Source organism: Fomitopsis serialis, assembly GCF_022376445.1.
Source record: "Fomitopsis serialis strain Sig1Antser10 chromosome Unknown B0H18scaffold_104, whole genome shotgun sequence".
In the NCBI taxonomy this organism is placed as follows: Eukaryota; Fungi; Basidiomycota; class Agaricomycetes; order Polyporales; family Fomitopsidaceae; genus Fomitopsis; species Fomitopsis serialis.
This window is the reverse complement of record NW_025955064.1, coordinates 104,003-117,342: the sequence shown is the minus strand read 5'-3', so window position 1 is coordinate 117,342 and position 13,340 is coordinate 104,003. Positions and strand designations below refer to the sequence as shown.

At 56.4% G+C, this 13,340-nt stretch overlaps 5 protein-coding genes across 5 annotated transcripts; 3 read left to right on the top strand and 2 right to left on the bottom strand.

Moving 5' to 3' along the window:
* Window positions 1-338: 338 nt before the first annotated feature.
* Window positions 339-1,970, bottom strand: B0H18DRAFT_883962 (ornithine decarboxylase; the record flags this gene model as incomplete). Its single annotated transcript, XM_048041008.1, has 3 exons — window positions 339-694; window positions 753-1,487; window positions 1,556-1,970. The coding sequence occupies 3 exons, from the start codon at window positions 1,968-1,970 to the stop codon at window positions 339-341; spliced, it is 1,506 nt and encodes a 501-aa protein (XP_047888200.1).
* A 934-nt stretch (window positions 1,971-2,904) lies between these two features.
* B0H18DRAFT_1087135 (Phosphotyrosyl phosphatase activator) lies at window positions 2,905-4,477 on the bottom strand (the record flags this gene model as incomplete). Its single annotated transcript, XM_048032138.1, has 5 exons — window positions 2,905-3,366; window positions 3,434-3,627; window positions 3,684-4,032; window positions 4,087-4,212; window positions 4,259-4,477. 5 exons carry the CDS (start codon window positions 4,475-4,477, stop codon window positions 2,905-2,907), a joined length of 1,350 nt encoding a protein of 449 aa, XP_047888199.1.
* Window positions 4,478-4,933: 456 nt separating this feature from the next.
* On the top strand, window positions 4,934-8,644 carry B0H18DRAFT_1035383 (ku70-like protein). The gene is made up of 19 exons (XM_048030318.1): window positions 4,934-5,118; window positions 5,172-5,369; window positions 5,422-5,539; window positions 5,599-5,707; window positions 5,760-5,868; window positions 5,929-6,012; window positions 6,066-6,250; window positions 6,310-6,412; window positions 6,472-6,597; window positions 6,673-6,727; window positions 6,779-6,867; window positions 6,924-7,052; window positions 7,212-7,320; window positions 7,453-7,551; window positions 7,651-7,757; window positions 7,844-7,939; window positions 8,005-8,064; window positions 8,120-8,140; window positions 8,302-8,644. The coding sequence occupies exons 1-19, from the start codon at window positions 5,053-5,055 to the stop codon at window positions 8,389-8,391; spliced, it is 1,953 nt and encodes a 650-aa protein (XP_047888198.1). The 5' UTR covers window positions 4,934-5,052; the 3' UTR covers window positions 8,392-8,644.
* Window positions 8,645-8,903: 259 nt separating this feature from the next.
* On the top strand, window positions 8,904-9,960 carry B0H18DRAFT_1087133 (glutaredoxin; the record flags this gene model as incomplete). The annotated part of the gene is made up of 5 exons (XM_048032137.1): window positions 8,904-8,915; window positions 9,142-9,264; window positions 9,293-9,307; window positions 9,377-9,472; window positions 9,508-9,960. 5 exons carry the CDS (start codon window positions 8,904-8,906, stop codon window positions 9,958-9,960), a joined length of 699 nt encoding a protein of 232 aa, XP_047888197.1.
* Window positions 9,961-11,311: 1,351 nt separating this feature from the next.
* Window positions 11,312-12,890, top strand: B0H18DRAFT_1035371 (Maf-like protein). Its single transcript, XM_048030317.1, has 7 exons — window positions 11,312-11,602; window positions 11,666-11,794; window positions 11,862-11,901; window positions 11,964-12,134; window positions 12,190-12,226; window positions 12,309-12,420; window positions 12,520-12,890. Exons 1-7 carry the CDS (start codon window positions 11,441-11,443, stop codon window positions 12,619-12,621), a joined length of 753 nt encoding a protein of 250 aa, XP_047888196.1. The 5' UTR covers window positions 11,312-11,440; the 3' UTR covers window positions 12,622-12,890.
* Window positions 12,891-13,340: the final 450 nt, after the last annotated feature.

Here is a 13,340-nt window from a genome sequence, read left to right as displayed (position 1 = left end):
GGCGTCGACGGCGAAGCTACGTCACGGGGAGGGCCGGCGAGCAGCGAGCAGCCACGCCGCGGCGGGTGCCTGTCCCTCGTGGCCGCCACACAACCGCGGTCCCGGCACCGCATGGCACGGAACCGAGACCGTGCGACCGCCTCCGATCCAGCGCCGGGCAGGCACGCCCGGCGGTCCAGCCGCTTACTCCCGCTATCTCGCGCCCTCCTCAGATGAGATGCGCACGACGTGTTCTTGTTCGTTCGCTGCTAGGTACGTGGGAGCCAAGTCTGTATCTCGTCCATCACGTCAACCGGAAACACTACTCGACCAGTCTGTCATGCATGAGAACATCGCCTCTAGCCTTCAAGCCCCCGGAGCGCGTTTCGGACCGCCACCGCATCCGCGCCGCCCCCGGCGGTGTAGAGCACCTTGCTGACCTGGAACCCGTTGAACTGGCTCGCCGCGCAGATCGTGTACGCGCCCATGTTGTCAAAGCCCAGCCAGTCCCCGATGCGCAGGGAGCCCGGCAGACGCGCCATCGGGCACACGCAGTCGATGGAGTCGCACGTCGGGCCCCACACGCTGCTCCCCTGCAAGGGCTCGGAGGAAGGCACATGGAAGGAGCCATTCAGGGAGAGCACGTATGGTTGCGGAGCTTGGTGGTCGAAGAGAACGCAATTGAATGACCCGTAGACGCCGTCGTTGATATAGTCTGCAAGCACAACTTTAGTTAGTCCCCGCTTTTATACTTCAAGGGCACCGAAACATACACATCGCCGAGGGCTGCTCAGGGTCCACCTCCATGTCCTGCGCTCCGTCTTCCACCGCAGGAGGCGCGCGCCGGGCGATCACGTTCACCGCCAGGCTGAACGCCTTCGAGACGTAGTATCTCCCAGGCTCGGCAATTATTTTGATATGCTCCCTGTCCGGGAAGTGCTCACTGATCGCATCTCTAAGAATGGAAGCCGTGGCCTCGAAGCTGCCATCCTCGAAACCGCCACCAACGTCGAGGAGGGTAAAGTCATACCCGGCTTCCTTACCCATGTCAAAGGCAGCCCGGGCGCGCTGCACGGCGTCTGCAAACGCGGACGAATCGTAGCATCCACTTCCCACATGGAAGCTCACGCCGATGACGTCCAGGTTTAGCTCCTTCGCCTTCGCCAGCAGTGCCGGCACGGTGACGAGCGGGGCGCCGAACTTGAGCCCGAGCTTGCACAGGCTCTTCGAGTCGTCCGTGAGGATGCGCACGACAAGTTTGGCACCGGGATGGGCGCGCGCGACCTTGTACAGCTCGTCTGTGTTGTCGAACGTCATCATCTCGACGCCCGCCTTGGCCGAGTTCCGGACGAACGACACCGCCTTGCACGGGTTCGCAAAGATGATACGGGACGGGTCCACACCCAGGCCTGTCACTTGCGAGATCTCTCCCATGGACGCGCAATCGAACCCGGTACCGAGCGCGGCGAGAAGACGGAGGACGTAGGGGTCGGGGTTGCACTTGATAGCTGAATAAGACGACATGACCAGCGTCAGAGACCGCCATATAAACGCGGGACCACGACACTTGGCGCACCATAAAACGGCTGAATCTCCGGGAGGTTAGCCTTCCATCTCTCATGCTGCCTGAGCACGTAGCTCAGATCAGCGACAAAGAACGCCTTCTCCCCATCTGTCTCTCCCTCGGCGGCCAGCTGGGTAGCGTTTATCACGCCGTTCCTAAGGTGGACGTCCGGGTGTCCACGGAGGAGCGGAGGTAAGCCAGGGATCGTGACGTCGTTGTCGGGCACCCGGTCCGAGTCGGGGGTGCCAACCTTGTCATGACCCTGGGCAGAGTGGGTGGGCGACGAGAGCAGGCCGCTGACAAGGGCGTTCGCAAACTTGTCCTTGCAGGAGCGCGAGAGCGAGCTCGAGTGCGTCGGCGAGCATGAGATCACGTCGAAATCGAACTCGAGGGCGCTGCGGGCCGTGAGGATCTCGAGCTGAGACATTCGTTTTGGGATATCGAGGGGTTCGGTCGAACCGGCAAGATCTGCGTGGGGATCTATAGCTTGAAACGTGCGGACGACCGCGTCGTACGTGGACAGCGATGCACGAAAGCGACGGAGCGCGAAGGTTGAGGAACTAGGTGCGCGAACGCGTGGTGTTCTCTTGGTGGTATTCTACCCGAATTACCGAGCCCCCCGCCGTAGCGGGTTAGGACGGTAACGTGCGGGTTACTTCAGTCGGAGCGGGATCCTCGCCTGTGCAGCGAGGACGGGTTGGGTCTTGGAGAAATAGAAATTAAAAAAAGCAGAGCAGGGGAAGCGGGAGGCGGGAATCTGAGTGTTGGCTGTTGATGTGTCTACCACGAGCGTTTTAGGCCTGTCAGGGAGGTTCACCTGACGAGGACTGCAGTTCAGTATCATGGCTGCAGGATGTAAGGATTGAGTGTACGAACCACGGACGGATGACCACCTAGACATGCGATCACGGCCTGGATCAGTTCTGTCACGTCATCCGAAAAACAACATTGACGCACTCAAGGGTCAAGAGACGGAGATCGGCGTTTCGCGACTGGTCAGGAATTGTGGAGGATTCAGGTCTCCGCGTCGCAGCTCTGGAGGCACGACGGCAGAGAGGACAGTGAGCAGGGGGGTTGTGGACGACGACGGGGTAGGCAGCGCGGCGGTCCGTCCAGTTTTTCTCTCCAATCGATGTCTCGCTTCGGCACTTGCCGGATGCCACGTGTATTGTGGCGCGGCTCACCTGTGCGGTGGAGCGCACGGCGCACAGGCACACAGCGTGGAACCCACCTCGTAAGTTACTTACTTTTGCGGATACGTATATGGGATGTAAGACACCTGTGTCTACACGGAAAATACCGTAGCTTTACAGTGATAGCGGACTGCTCTTCGGGCTCACTCTCGCGCCTTGCAGAAGTCATCATGTCCCGCCAACTCCTTGCTGCGTCTGACTGCTCCCGCGATTAGTCGGCGTAGGCGAGCGGGACGGACCTTCAGGCGAAGTCGTTGCTCCGACCGCACCTGCGTTGATGGGTCGCAGAGCCGTACTGGCAGTGGGGCCGAGCGGTAAGCGCCCAGGGAGAATACCTCTGGTGTCGCCGAATCCAGGACGACCATGCACTGTCCGACTCGAACCGGGGTTTGCTCGACGAGTCGGTAGAGGGGGGAGGATGGTACTGGAGTGCGCACCGAAACCTGTTTGACTCCGGGATTGTATGGATGTCCCGGAGGCGAACGAAGTAGATGTCGGTGGCGGAGCAGTCACAGGAGTGGTGCTGAATGGCTGCGATTGCCCAGACGGTGGTCCAACAGTATTATCCCAGTCCAGTAGACCACCGAGAGGAATGTGTTGCACGACCACCCGCTTACCTAGAACCTCCGCCTGCATCAAGGTGTCATTGTTAGTCGACCAATGTCGCTGGAACAGAAGGGCTAGCAATGAGACATGCCTCGTACATCTTGAAGAGCCCCGAGTTCACCTTGAACCACGATAATACGCCGACGGCTATAGAATAAAGCTGCGACGAATGTTCGTGGAACGGGCCATGTTTCACTTCGTGGATGCGCATGATAGACATGAAATACAGGTTTGCCGGCGGAAGAGGCGGGTGCAAAATGGCGTTGACGGGTATCTCTGTCTGATCTGTCGAGAACGCACCGGCTAAACCGCAGATTATTCACGTAAAAGGATATTCTTACCTCGAAGCTGGCCGCTCCCGAATATGTAACTGAGAAAGCTGTAATCGTCGAGCCCCCATACGCCGTGGCTTCCGGCTGGTTCCAGGTTATACACATCTTGCAACCGCCAGCATAAACGCAGGTACCGCTGGAAGACATAGAGGACCAACTCGCGCTCCGTCCGAGCCTCCGGCTCGAAAAATCGAAGCAAGGTGAGGGACAAAAGCAAGAGCGCGAAGGATGCCTCGTGGCCTGTCCCGTAGTCCATGCGCGTGAACGACCCGAAAGACGTCAGGAGGTAGGGCGACAGATAAGGTATGGCAGGCTGCAAAGTTCCGGGAAGGAGCTTAGCGAGGACGGCTTCGCCTTCCTGCACTCGTATCAGACATGATGCACTTCATCAATGACGGCGAGGACACCGCACAGTTTCTAGACGTTTGCCCCATGCGCGGAAGGCGAGATTGCCAAACCGCTGGGGCGTTGGCAGCGGGGGAATTTCATCGATCCAGCCGTCGAGGGTGTCCAAGAGGGCAACCATCCTGGTCGTCGCCTAGAACATCCTGAGTCAACGCTTGCTCGTACTAGAAAGCGACGACGCGTTCTGACATCGCCCACGGGTTCCGTGTAAGGTAATTGTGGCCCACGACCGATTCGTTCAAGCGTCGCAAAAATAGGCCGAAGTCTTGATATCCACGCGTCCTCTTCCAGTAAACGACATCCTCGTCCGTGCGGATCTTCGTCGTGGGCACATCGAGCTTCACGAGCTCTCCGATATCGACCGCACGGAGTAGTGGTAAATCAGGCGCAGTGGCCATGTTACACGATACCTGCATTCCGAAAATATCATCAGCACGCCCCTCTGAAATTCGGCAGACAGCATTTCCAGCGGTCTCGAATGGCTCTCGCCCATCATACGCTCGAGTCGCCGTGGCGACCTCTGTGCTAAGAGGTGCTTCTCCTGCGCAGCGTGATTCCAAACGCGCAGCTCCGGGAAATGCCTGGCGATTCGGGACACATACCAATTTGAAGGGCACGTTTGTGGCCAAAATGAGCTTGCTCCGAGTCGCGCTTACCCTGGGCTGCAGCAAGCACGAACACGAACGACGACGCTGGGATACTCGAAGTTTCGAAGTACACACGGAAGACGAAGCGAAGGAGATGACTTGCCTTTCCGGGATTGTGTGACTGATTGTGGAGCTGGGGCACGTGCGCTCGAAGGCGCGTCACGGTCGGGTGAGTCGCGTCGACTCGCGCCGACGCGTCTGAATAGGGCCACAGTCACTCTTGTCGGCGACCGCTACTTTCGCTATCTGACGCGCCCTTCCTTGATACTGTGAATTGGCTGAAAAGCAAACTTGTAACAGCTGTAGCAGGTTGATCTTCTGCGCGAATGGCTTCATACGAAGACTGGAACAGGATTGAGGAGGATGAGGAAGAAGAGCTTGAAGACGCATCTGTGAGTACTGCAGAACTGGGTATACTCAATGGTCTATGACCTCCTCCGCGCAGCACTATGAAGGCAAGAAGGATGTTATCTTGTTCTGTATTGACTGCTCGCCATCCATGCTTGAATTATACGAGGACCCGAAGTATGAAGACCTCCAAACGTGCCATCTGTATACAGCGCTAGAGGCGGCGATGAACATTGAGAAACGTAAGGTCATGGTTGGCCCCAACGACGCAGTAGGGATAATGCTCTTCAACACGGTGAACTCCGGTGCTGCCCATACCATGCAATCATTATTCATTCACGCCACAGACAAGACGCAACGAAAGCAACGGTCAGAGTGCCGAAATCAAGAAGGGAAACTTCGTCTACCAACCAATAGAGACTATCAACGCTCCGAGCGTGCAGGAAGTAATGCGCTTGCTCGAAGGTCAGTCACGGCAAGCTGGAAGCAATGTACAATACTGAGAGTGCCCGTCGCGGGTAAAGCTGCCAGAGAGGACCCCAACTACTTGCGCGAGAGTTTCCCGCCCATGACAGAGGGTCGTGTGCCAATGGGAGATGTCTTCACTAGTTGCAACTGGGTCATCCGCGACGGGTAAGCCACAGTAGCAAGTGTCATTTTGAATGAGCACTCGAACGTGTTTCAGGGCTCCTAAGACCGCCACGAAGCGTGTCTTTCTTGTAACGGATGAAGACGACCCTCACCCAGGCGCTGCCAAGGACAGACTAATCACTACCGCGCGGACGACGCTCATTGTAAGGCAACTGTGCTCGATAGACCTACGCCCCCTAAGATATGCTCAAATCTGTCCCTAGGATTTGGTGCAAGCGGGAGTCACCGTTGAGCCGTTCTTCATCAGCACGGAAGAGAAATCTTTCGACCCGTCTAGATTCTACTCGGTGAGTTTGCTTCTAACTGACGCACGAGACTACTGGACAGACCTGGCCCGCAGTCCGTGCTCCTCCCGACCAATGTGGTGGACGAGGATGACGCGAGCGGCAACGTTCTTCCGGAATCAATCTCAATAGCTCGCGTCGACGACCTGCTAGAGCAAATGCGGATCCGCGAAGTGCCGAAACGGGCCCAGTTCAGCGTGCCCTTCCAGCTCGCGAAGGACTTCACGATTGGAGTGAAAGGGTGCGTCGCGTCCGATAGGATGGTCCCGTCCCGAGACCGAGTCTAGAACCTCCCGATAGGTATGGCCTGATCACGGAGCAGAAGAGGGGCGCGTACAAATACTTCGCCGAGCTTGGTGGCAGAATGGAAGTCGCCAATTCCCGCACCGTGTATGTGGATGAGGTACGAGGGAATATGATTGGTCTTGGGTGTTGGCGGGCTCATGTGGCGTTCATCACCAGGACACGCAAGTGGAAGCCGATAAGGCGCGGGTTCAGTATGGTATGGAGCTCGGTGCGACCGCGGAATCGGCGGAGGACGAGGATGAAGGTGGATATGGGCTGAGAGTTGCACCAGCCAACAGCAGGGTGAGTTTACAGCTCTGCGCATGGCCTAGTCTGCTCAACGGACATCTCATGAATATCGCGCCTCTTGCTATCAAGGTTTTTTACACAGCGGACGAGTTACGGTCCTTCCGCACATTGGGTTTAGATCCTAGTAAGCCGCCTTAAGTGTGCGGCGTACGACAGAAACTCAATGTTTACGCAGTCATCAAATTGCTTGGTTTCAAGAATCGATCAAGTCTCGTTTTCGAGGACAATGTCAAGCACTCCTTGTTCATCTATCCAGACGAGATGGTTAGAGTTCTGCAATTTGTTTCGGGGACTTTCGCTCACACCGGAGGCTGAGATAGACATACTCTGGCAGCAAGCGGACTTTCACCGCGTTATTGCGCACTATGATCAATAAAAAGAGAATAGGCTTGGTCCTGACCATCACACGACGCAACGCATCACCGCAGTTCTGTGCGCTGCTGCCTCAGGTATGTGAGCATCTTGTCCTACGGCCGCTATTCCCACAGTGCGCGCATGCGGCGGAGCAAGATAGTGGCTCCTCCGCCATCTCAGATCAATCCTTCATTACCTGCGTGTTACGCGGTAGATGGCTAAACATTCACACTAACGCTACCGACCGTTTACAGGAAGAGAAGGTGGACGAAGGAGGGTGGCACGAGCCAGCTGGCTTCCACCTCATCCCGTTACCGTTCGCTGATGACATCAGGGCAGCTCCCGTCGAGGAAAGTGTTCGTGGTAAGCATGCTCAGGCCAGTTCCGACCGGTCGTTGTTCTCACCCATGCCTCCGCCATCCCACACTGAATCTGCCGCATCTAAATGACACTCCGTATTGATGCCGCCCCGCGGGCTCGACGAAATCCCGACAGCTTCCGATGAATTGAAAGACGAGGCGCGGAAGTTCATAGACAAGCTCACGGTGAAGAATAAGAACGGTGGCTATAATCCGGATGCTCATCCCAATCCTGGTGAGATCGTGTTGGCGGATTTGTTGACTTTGCTCGCCTGACCACTTCATTTCACCGCTGTTTCGCTTGCTTGATCCGCTCATTCGCATCTGCGCGCAGCATTGGGATATCATAACGCGCAGCTCGAAGCCAGTGCATTCAGGGAGGAGTTTGATCCCGCGGCGTTCGAGGACATGACCATCCCGAAGTATGATCAAATGCACAAGGTACGTGCGACTCCCACCGTCGCGAAACTAGAATATACGGGGCCGAGCTCATTTTGGCGCTGATGCCATCCCGGACGGATTGACAGCGCGCAGGCACGCTCATGAAGGCGTGGAAAGAGGCCTTGCTGAAGGACGAGTCGGCAAACATGACCATCATTACCACCGGCTCGAAGCGCAAAGCGGTAAGGCAGATGATACTCTGCCTTGATATGTCCGTGACATTGTCATCTCAACATTGCTATTTTAGGACGTAAGCGTGGACGAAGCGGAGATCCGGAGCAAGTATGAAGTCGGGAAGCTCGAGAAGGTGCGCTCGCACCGTCTCTCTGACATGGGAAGACTAACCGTTGTATCTTGCCTAGCTTCGAGTGGACCAGCTTAAGGTTCGTCCCTTCACTAACAGCCCTGTGCTTGTCTTGCGGGCATGTCTGGGAAGTGGTGTCCAGAATGACCAGTCTCGTCCGCTGCGTCTCAGCGTCGCCAGCGACTGCATACAACGGCCCAATCGCATTCGATCACGAGCACTAACGTGACTGTCTGACAGGAATTTCTCAAGGGCAAGAGCCAATCGGTGTCTGGCAAGAAGGCCGAACTTATCGACCGTGTCAGCGAGTGGTTAGACAAGCATCCATAACTTGTCATGTTTCAATATTTCAAGCTTCAAGACGGGTCGACGCCTCTCGTGAGAGCCCCCTTCAGGTTCCCCGTATCGCGCACTCTTTGCCTGGAGTTTGGAGCACGGGCTGTGAGATGTTCTACCCTGACCGCTCGTTCTACTCCGCTTCCATTCTGCGGGACCGAGTCGAGGCGCATGTCGTGTGAAGGTGCTGTTTCGCATGTTGTATGTGCTACATTATATCCGCCGGTAATTCTATGCTATGTACCGCAGGTTGACTTTGACTCTCGTCTGTGTGAACGTTCCTGGGTCACACGTAGAGTTCAAGAGTGGTCGTGCACCTGATTCACTTTGTCACGCAGATATCGTGATGACAGGCATCTTACCCTGCGTGTTCCATTTCAGACAGCCTCCACGCCTATGCTCGAGGAGGTATTACGCAGGACTCTACCTCGAGGTCGACTCGGAGCTTGAGCTTGGGATCTTGAGAGCTCGTAGCTCGGTGGCCGACCCAACACCGACACTGGGAGATGTCAGCCACAGCGCGGGCCAATCAGGAGCGGTCTTTTGATCAGTTATCTTGCCTGGGAAAGCCCGGGATGGCGACATCCTCATCTTATCAGATGACTGCAGTTAGTCACGGTCGAGCGTAAAGAGGTCCCCGCCGTTCGTTCTGCTCGCTCTACCACGACGCTCGCCGCCCCTGCCATCAACAGCCCAGCATACCGCATCAGAGACAGACATCATGCCCGTCCCACAACACTGGAGAACTTTCATGAGGTCAACTCGGCCGATCACTTCCAGCAGCTGCTCTCTACAGACTTGGAGAGAGTATCCTTGATCAACTTCTGGGCACCATGGGCGGAGCCCTGCAAGCAGATGAACGAAGTTGTGCAGGAGTTGGGAAAGAATACCGGAGGTAATGGTGCTTCAGGTACGACCGCATCGCAATGTAGAATTCGGGGTACTAAAGTGACGGATCTACCCGCCTCTGTGAACGTAGGTCGAGGCAGAGCAGCAATCGGACATTGCAGAGTCGTTTGAGATTGAGGCAGTACCTGCATTCATTGTCCTCCGAGTACGCTCCTCAATTCATCGAGTACTATCTGTGTACCTGATATCTCGTTTGCGCAGGGACACACTCTTCTTGCCCGAATCTCAGGGGCAGACGCATCCGCTCTCACCGACGCCATCACCACCCACGCACGTTCCAAGCCCTCCATCAAGGCGCTCGCCCAGACCGACGCCGCGCCCGCAGAGCCAGAGAAGGAGGAGACGCAAGAACAGTTGAACGAGCGGCTGCGCGGCCTCATGAGCAAGGACAAGGTTGTTCTCTTCATGAAGGGCGAGCCCGACGCGCCGCGCTGCGGCTTCTCGCGGCGGATGGTCGCCCTCCTCGCCGAGCAGGAGGTGTCCTACTCGCACTTCGACATCCTCAGCGACGACTCCGTCCGGCAGGGCCTGAAGGTGCTTAACAGCTGGCCGACATTCCCGCAGCTCATCATCAACGGCGAGTTCGTGGGCGGCCTGGATATCATCCAGGAGATGGTTGAGAACGGCGAGCTGAAGGAGCTGCTCGTGCAGTAATTGCGATCGTAGATCGATCAAGGATGTACGAATTGACATGATTTCTGTAGCATTTCTTTCTTTATCTTGTTCGTGTATGACACTGTAGCTTTGATGTACAGCCGAAGCGTTCTACGGGAAGTTCCAAGTTAATAGACGGGTAACTCACCATATAACCATATCTCAGGACACGGAGCCCAGTTGTGCAGTCGGTTACGGGCCGTCAGAGGACAGCGCGCTGCTTGCTGTTGCGCACAGGTAGAGCATGTTGTAACTTAAACCAGGGGACGATGGGTGCGCGCAAATACCTACATACTGACTGCTGCCTCAGCAAGATAGGCAGGGGGCTGAGGGGGTGCGAGAACAGTGTGATTTCGGTGTAGTCGGGAGTTTCTTGAGATGACGCATCCCTTACCTGCAGCCCTTCGGAGGATGAGCGATTGGTACGTAGTTACCCTCGACGCAATGAGGTGTCGAGATGGATGAGCAGGATCCGAAGAAGGCTAAGGTGGCCCGACTTCGACAGGGACTGAGGTCCTTGTTGCCAGCCAAACCCGATACGCGCTAGTCAAATGAGCCCCTCATGAGATTCAAACTTACCGCAGGTACCGTTGATGCACTCGACCCATCACTCCGGCTCGGGGTACTGCAGGATTGCCTATAGTTGGTTAGCAGTGAGATGCGAAGACAGGCACAAGATTCGGGGGTCGAATGAAGCCAAGAAGTAATCTGCTTGGGACCGCGTGGATGATGAGTTTCGACGAGGCGTGGACGTCACGAATACCTAATGTCTCAAACGAGGATAGCCCGCAGGTCCCCGATCGGATTCGCGAGCCTCTTGGCCCTTGGGCACCTCATCGGTACCTTGACGAGCGAATGCTAGAAGGGAGCCTCCGTTCGAGATGTGATTATATGGACGACTGCGAACGAATACCGCCTGCGTCTTTATACAGGCAGAATGAGGATCCCAGAAAGTGCGCACGAGCATCACAGTACCTTCGAGGCAGAAAACAGATGCGATACCCTGGCGATACCTTGCAACAAGAAGACTGTCTTGGTGTATCGCGTGAATCGTGATAGTCGAGCAAGCCTGCCAGTGCCAGCTGTGTGATGCAATGTAATCAGCATGCACGGTGAAGAAGTTGACATGAACTGTACCTGACTAGTATCTCAAGCCAGCGGCGAGCTTTCCCTTCTCGAGGAGATTAGATACCTACACTCTCATGATAGGCTAGCCGCGCATAACGAGGCCTTGACTGGGTTGTATGGCAGAGCACAGTGAGAGTGGTGAGTACCAACCAAGTCCAGACGAACGTGTAGGACTCGGAGACGTCAATTCGAGCGGCACGTGATCGTTTCATCGAGATCGCGTAGTGTACCGCACCACTGCGACGACCGCGTTCTCCGTTGCAACCTCCGCTTACTTGTGCTCGTCGTCTCTGCCTCCAACCAGCCTATAAGACCACTGGATACCCCCATATAGAGCACACTGCTCAATACAATGTTCGGGCTATTCGGCTCAAATAGCGAGAAGATCACGCTCCCGGACCACAACTGCGTCCTCCCGCACGCGCTGCAGCTCCCCTCTCTCAAGAAGCTAGTCGGGAAACGAGTGATTCTTGCGTCGGCCAGCCCGCGGAGAAAAGATATACTGCAGACCTTTGTGGGTACGGCAGCTTGAACGTGTGCATCGGACTGTTGATCGCATGCCGGATGTGCTTAACAGGGCCTCTCACCGGAGATCATACCCTCTACGTTCGAGGAGACGTTGCCTGCTAGTTCATTCGAGGACATCCATGAGTACCCGGTGGCGACTGCGACGCATAAAGCAGTAGAGGTCTACGAGAAGCTGGTGGTGAGTAATGGACTTTGGTGGAATCTGTAATGCTTGCGTGATGCGTGACACTCAACTTACGCTGTAGCGAGAGAACCCAGACGATGCGCCGGACTTGGTCATAGGCGGTAAGTGATGCTGCTCGGAACCCAGTATGCTCGATGATCTGGGACTGAACCATGATGCGTAGCCGACACGGTCGTCCTCACGCACCCTTCTCCGGGGCTATCAAGCATGCCTTCGGACGTTCCCCTCGGATCGCAAGACCTCCTCGAGAAGCCGATAGACAAATCAGACAATTATAGAATGCTTCTTGACCTTAACGGCGGAATCTGCGAGGTCGTAACTGGAGTCTCAGTCGGTACGTCAGTCCACCCGTCCGCCTGGCAATAAGTCTCATGCCGTCACGCCGCCAGTCTACCCCGTGCTCGAGGCGCCAGGTTACAAGATCAAGTACGTATACCTCTAGACGTGCGATGATCGCTCACGTCAAATCCTAACGTTTACCCTCCTCGGCACGCCCGATACTGTTCAGGTCAATAGACGAGCGCACGTTGGTCCACTTCGCGGAGAACCCGAAGGAGCTGCTTGAGGCATACGTCGAGAGTGGGGAGGGGCTCGATCGTGCGGGTGGCTTCGCCGTGCAGGTACGCTGCACTCCGTCCATTCAATCCGCAACTGCGGCGATGGTGCTAACGCGAGAGGTGCCACCGCCGTCAGGGTCTCGGCGGCATGCTGTCCGCAAGGTGGACGGCGACTACCAAAACGTCGTCGGCTTCCCCGCAGCGTCGTTCGTCAAATTCCTCGAGCTGCTGATCGAAGAGGAGGAGGACTTCCTGGAGATTTAGCTCCTTATGGACGTGCGTTTGCGCACCGGACATTCCACGCTTGCGGTGCTCGGCCGACCTCGCATTTGCAAACGGGAACCAGGGCTTTCCGCGGTGCATCCCACTTGATGGACGGCGCACCCCAAGGATATTCTTCGGGCTCGCTTGTACTGTATGTGCTTCGACATGATGCAATTGTTGAATTGCGCTGGCAAGAGCGACCACTCTGGACAATTTGTCCCACCCATCGTTCGCAGAAGCACTGATGCGGCACAGACCCAAGTACCTGCGCAGTGTTGTCACCCATCTTGTCGAGACGCAAGGTCGTTGCAAGGTTGAATTACGAGCTCCACTGTGGTAAGTCATCTTATTGTTCACGAATGACGCTGGGACCCTACAGCCGCGTCCCTCGGACTAAGAAGCTAAGTACCCCAGAACACGTTCCCGCGAACGAAGTGCCCGTCCCCAGGCTACCCGAGCTACATAACAGTTTGACATCCTGAGAAGCCACTGATTCCACAGACGCGCCCGACGTCGCGGCCTTCTGTCCCCACCGTTAACGGCGCTCACGACTCAAACAGTCCTCACCGGCGTCGGCTCGGGAGCGCGAGCAGATCTCCGGGAAGGATTGACGCAGGAAAAGGTGAGATCACTGCAGTCCCTAGATCTCATCAGCCCGACTCAGGCCCCGGCAGGGGACACCCGTGAACTGGAAGGCGACAGCGAGGAATGGAATTGCG

Coding starts and splice junctions, on each gene's coding strand:
- B0H18DRAFT_1035383 (XM_048030318.1), top strand. CDS start 5,053: ATGGCTTCATACGAAGACTGGAACAGGATTGAGGAGGATGAGGAAGAA. Junction 5,119..5,171: donor AAGAGCTTGAAGACGCATCT/GTGAGTACTGCA, acceptor TCCTCCGCGCAG/CACTATGAAGGCAAGAAGGA. Junction 6,013..6,065: donor ACCCGTCTAGATTCTACTCG/GTGAGTTTGCTT, acceptor CCTGGCCCGCAG/TCCGTGCTCCTCCCGACCAA.
- B0H18DRAFT_1035371 (XM_048030317.1), top strand. CDS start 11,441: ATGTTCGGGCTATTCGGCTCAAATAGCGAGAAGATCACGCTCCCGGAC. Junction 11,902..11,963: donor GCCGGACTTGGTCATAGGCG/GTAAGTGATGCT, acceptor CATGATGCGTAG/CCGACACGGTCGTCCTCACG. Junction 12,421..12,519: donor CGGGTGGCTTCGCCGTGCAG/GTACGCTGCACT, acceptor GCTGTCCGCAAG/GTGGACGGCGACTACCAAAA.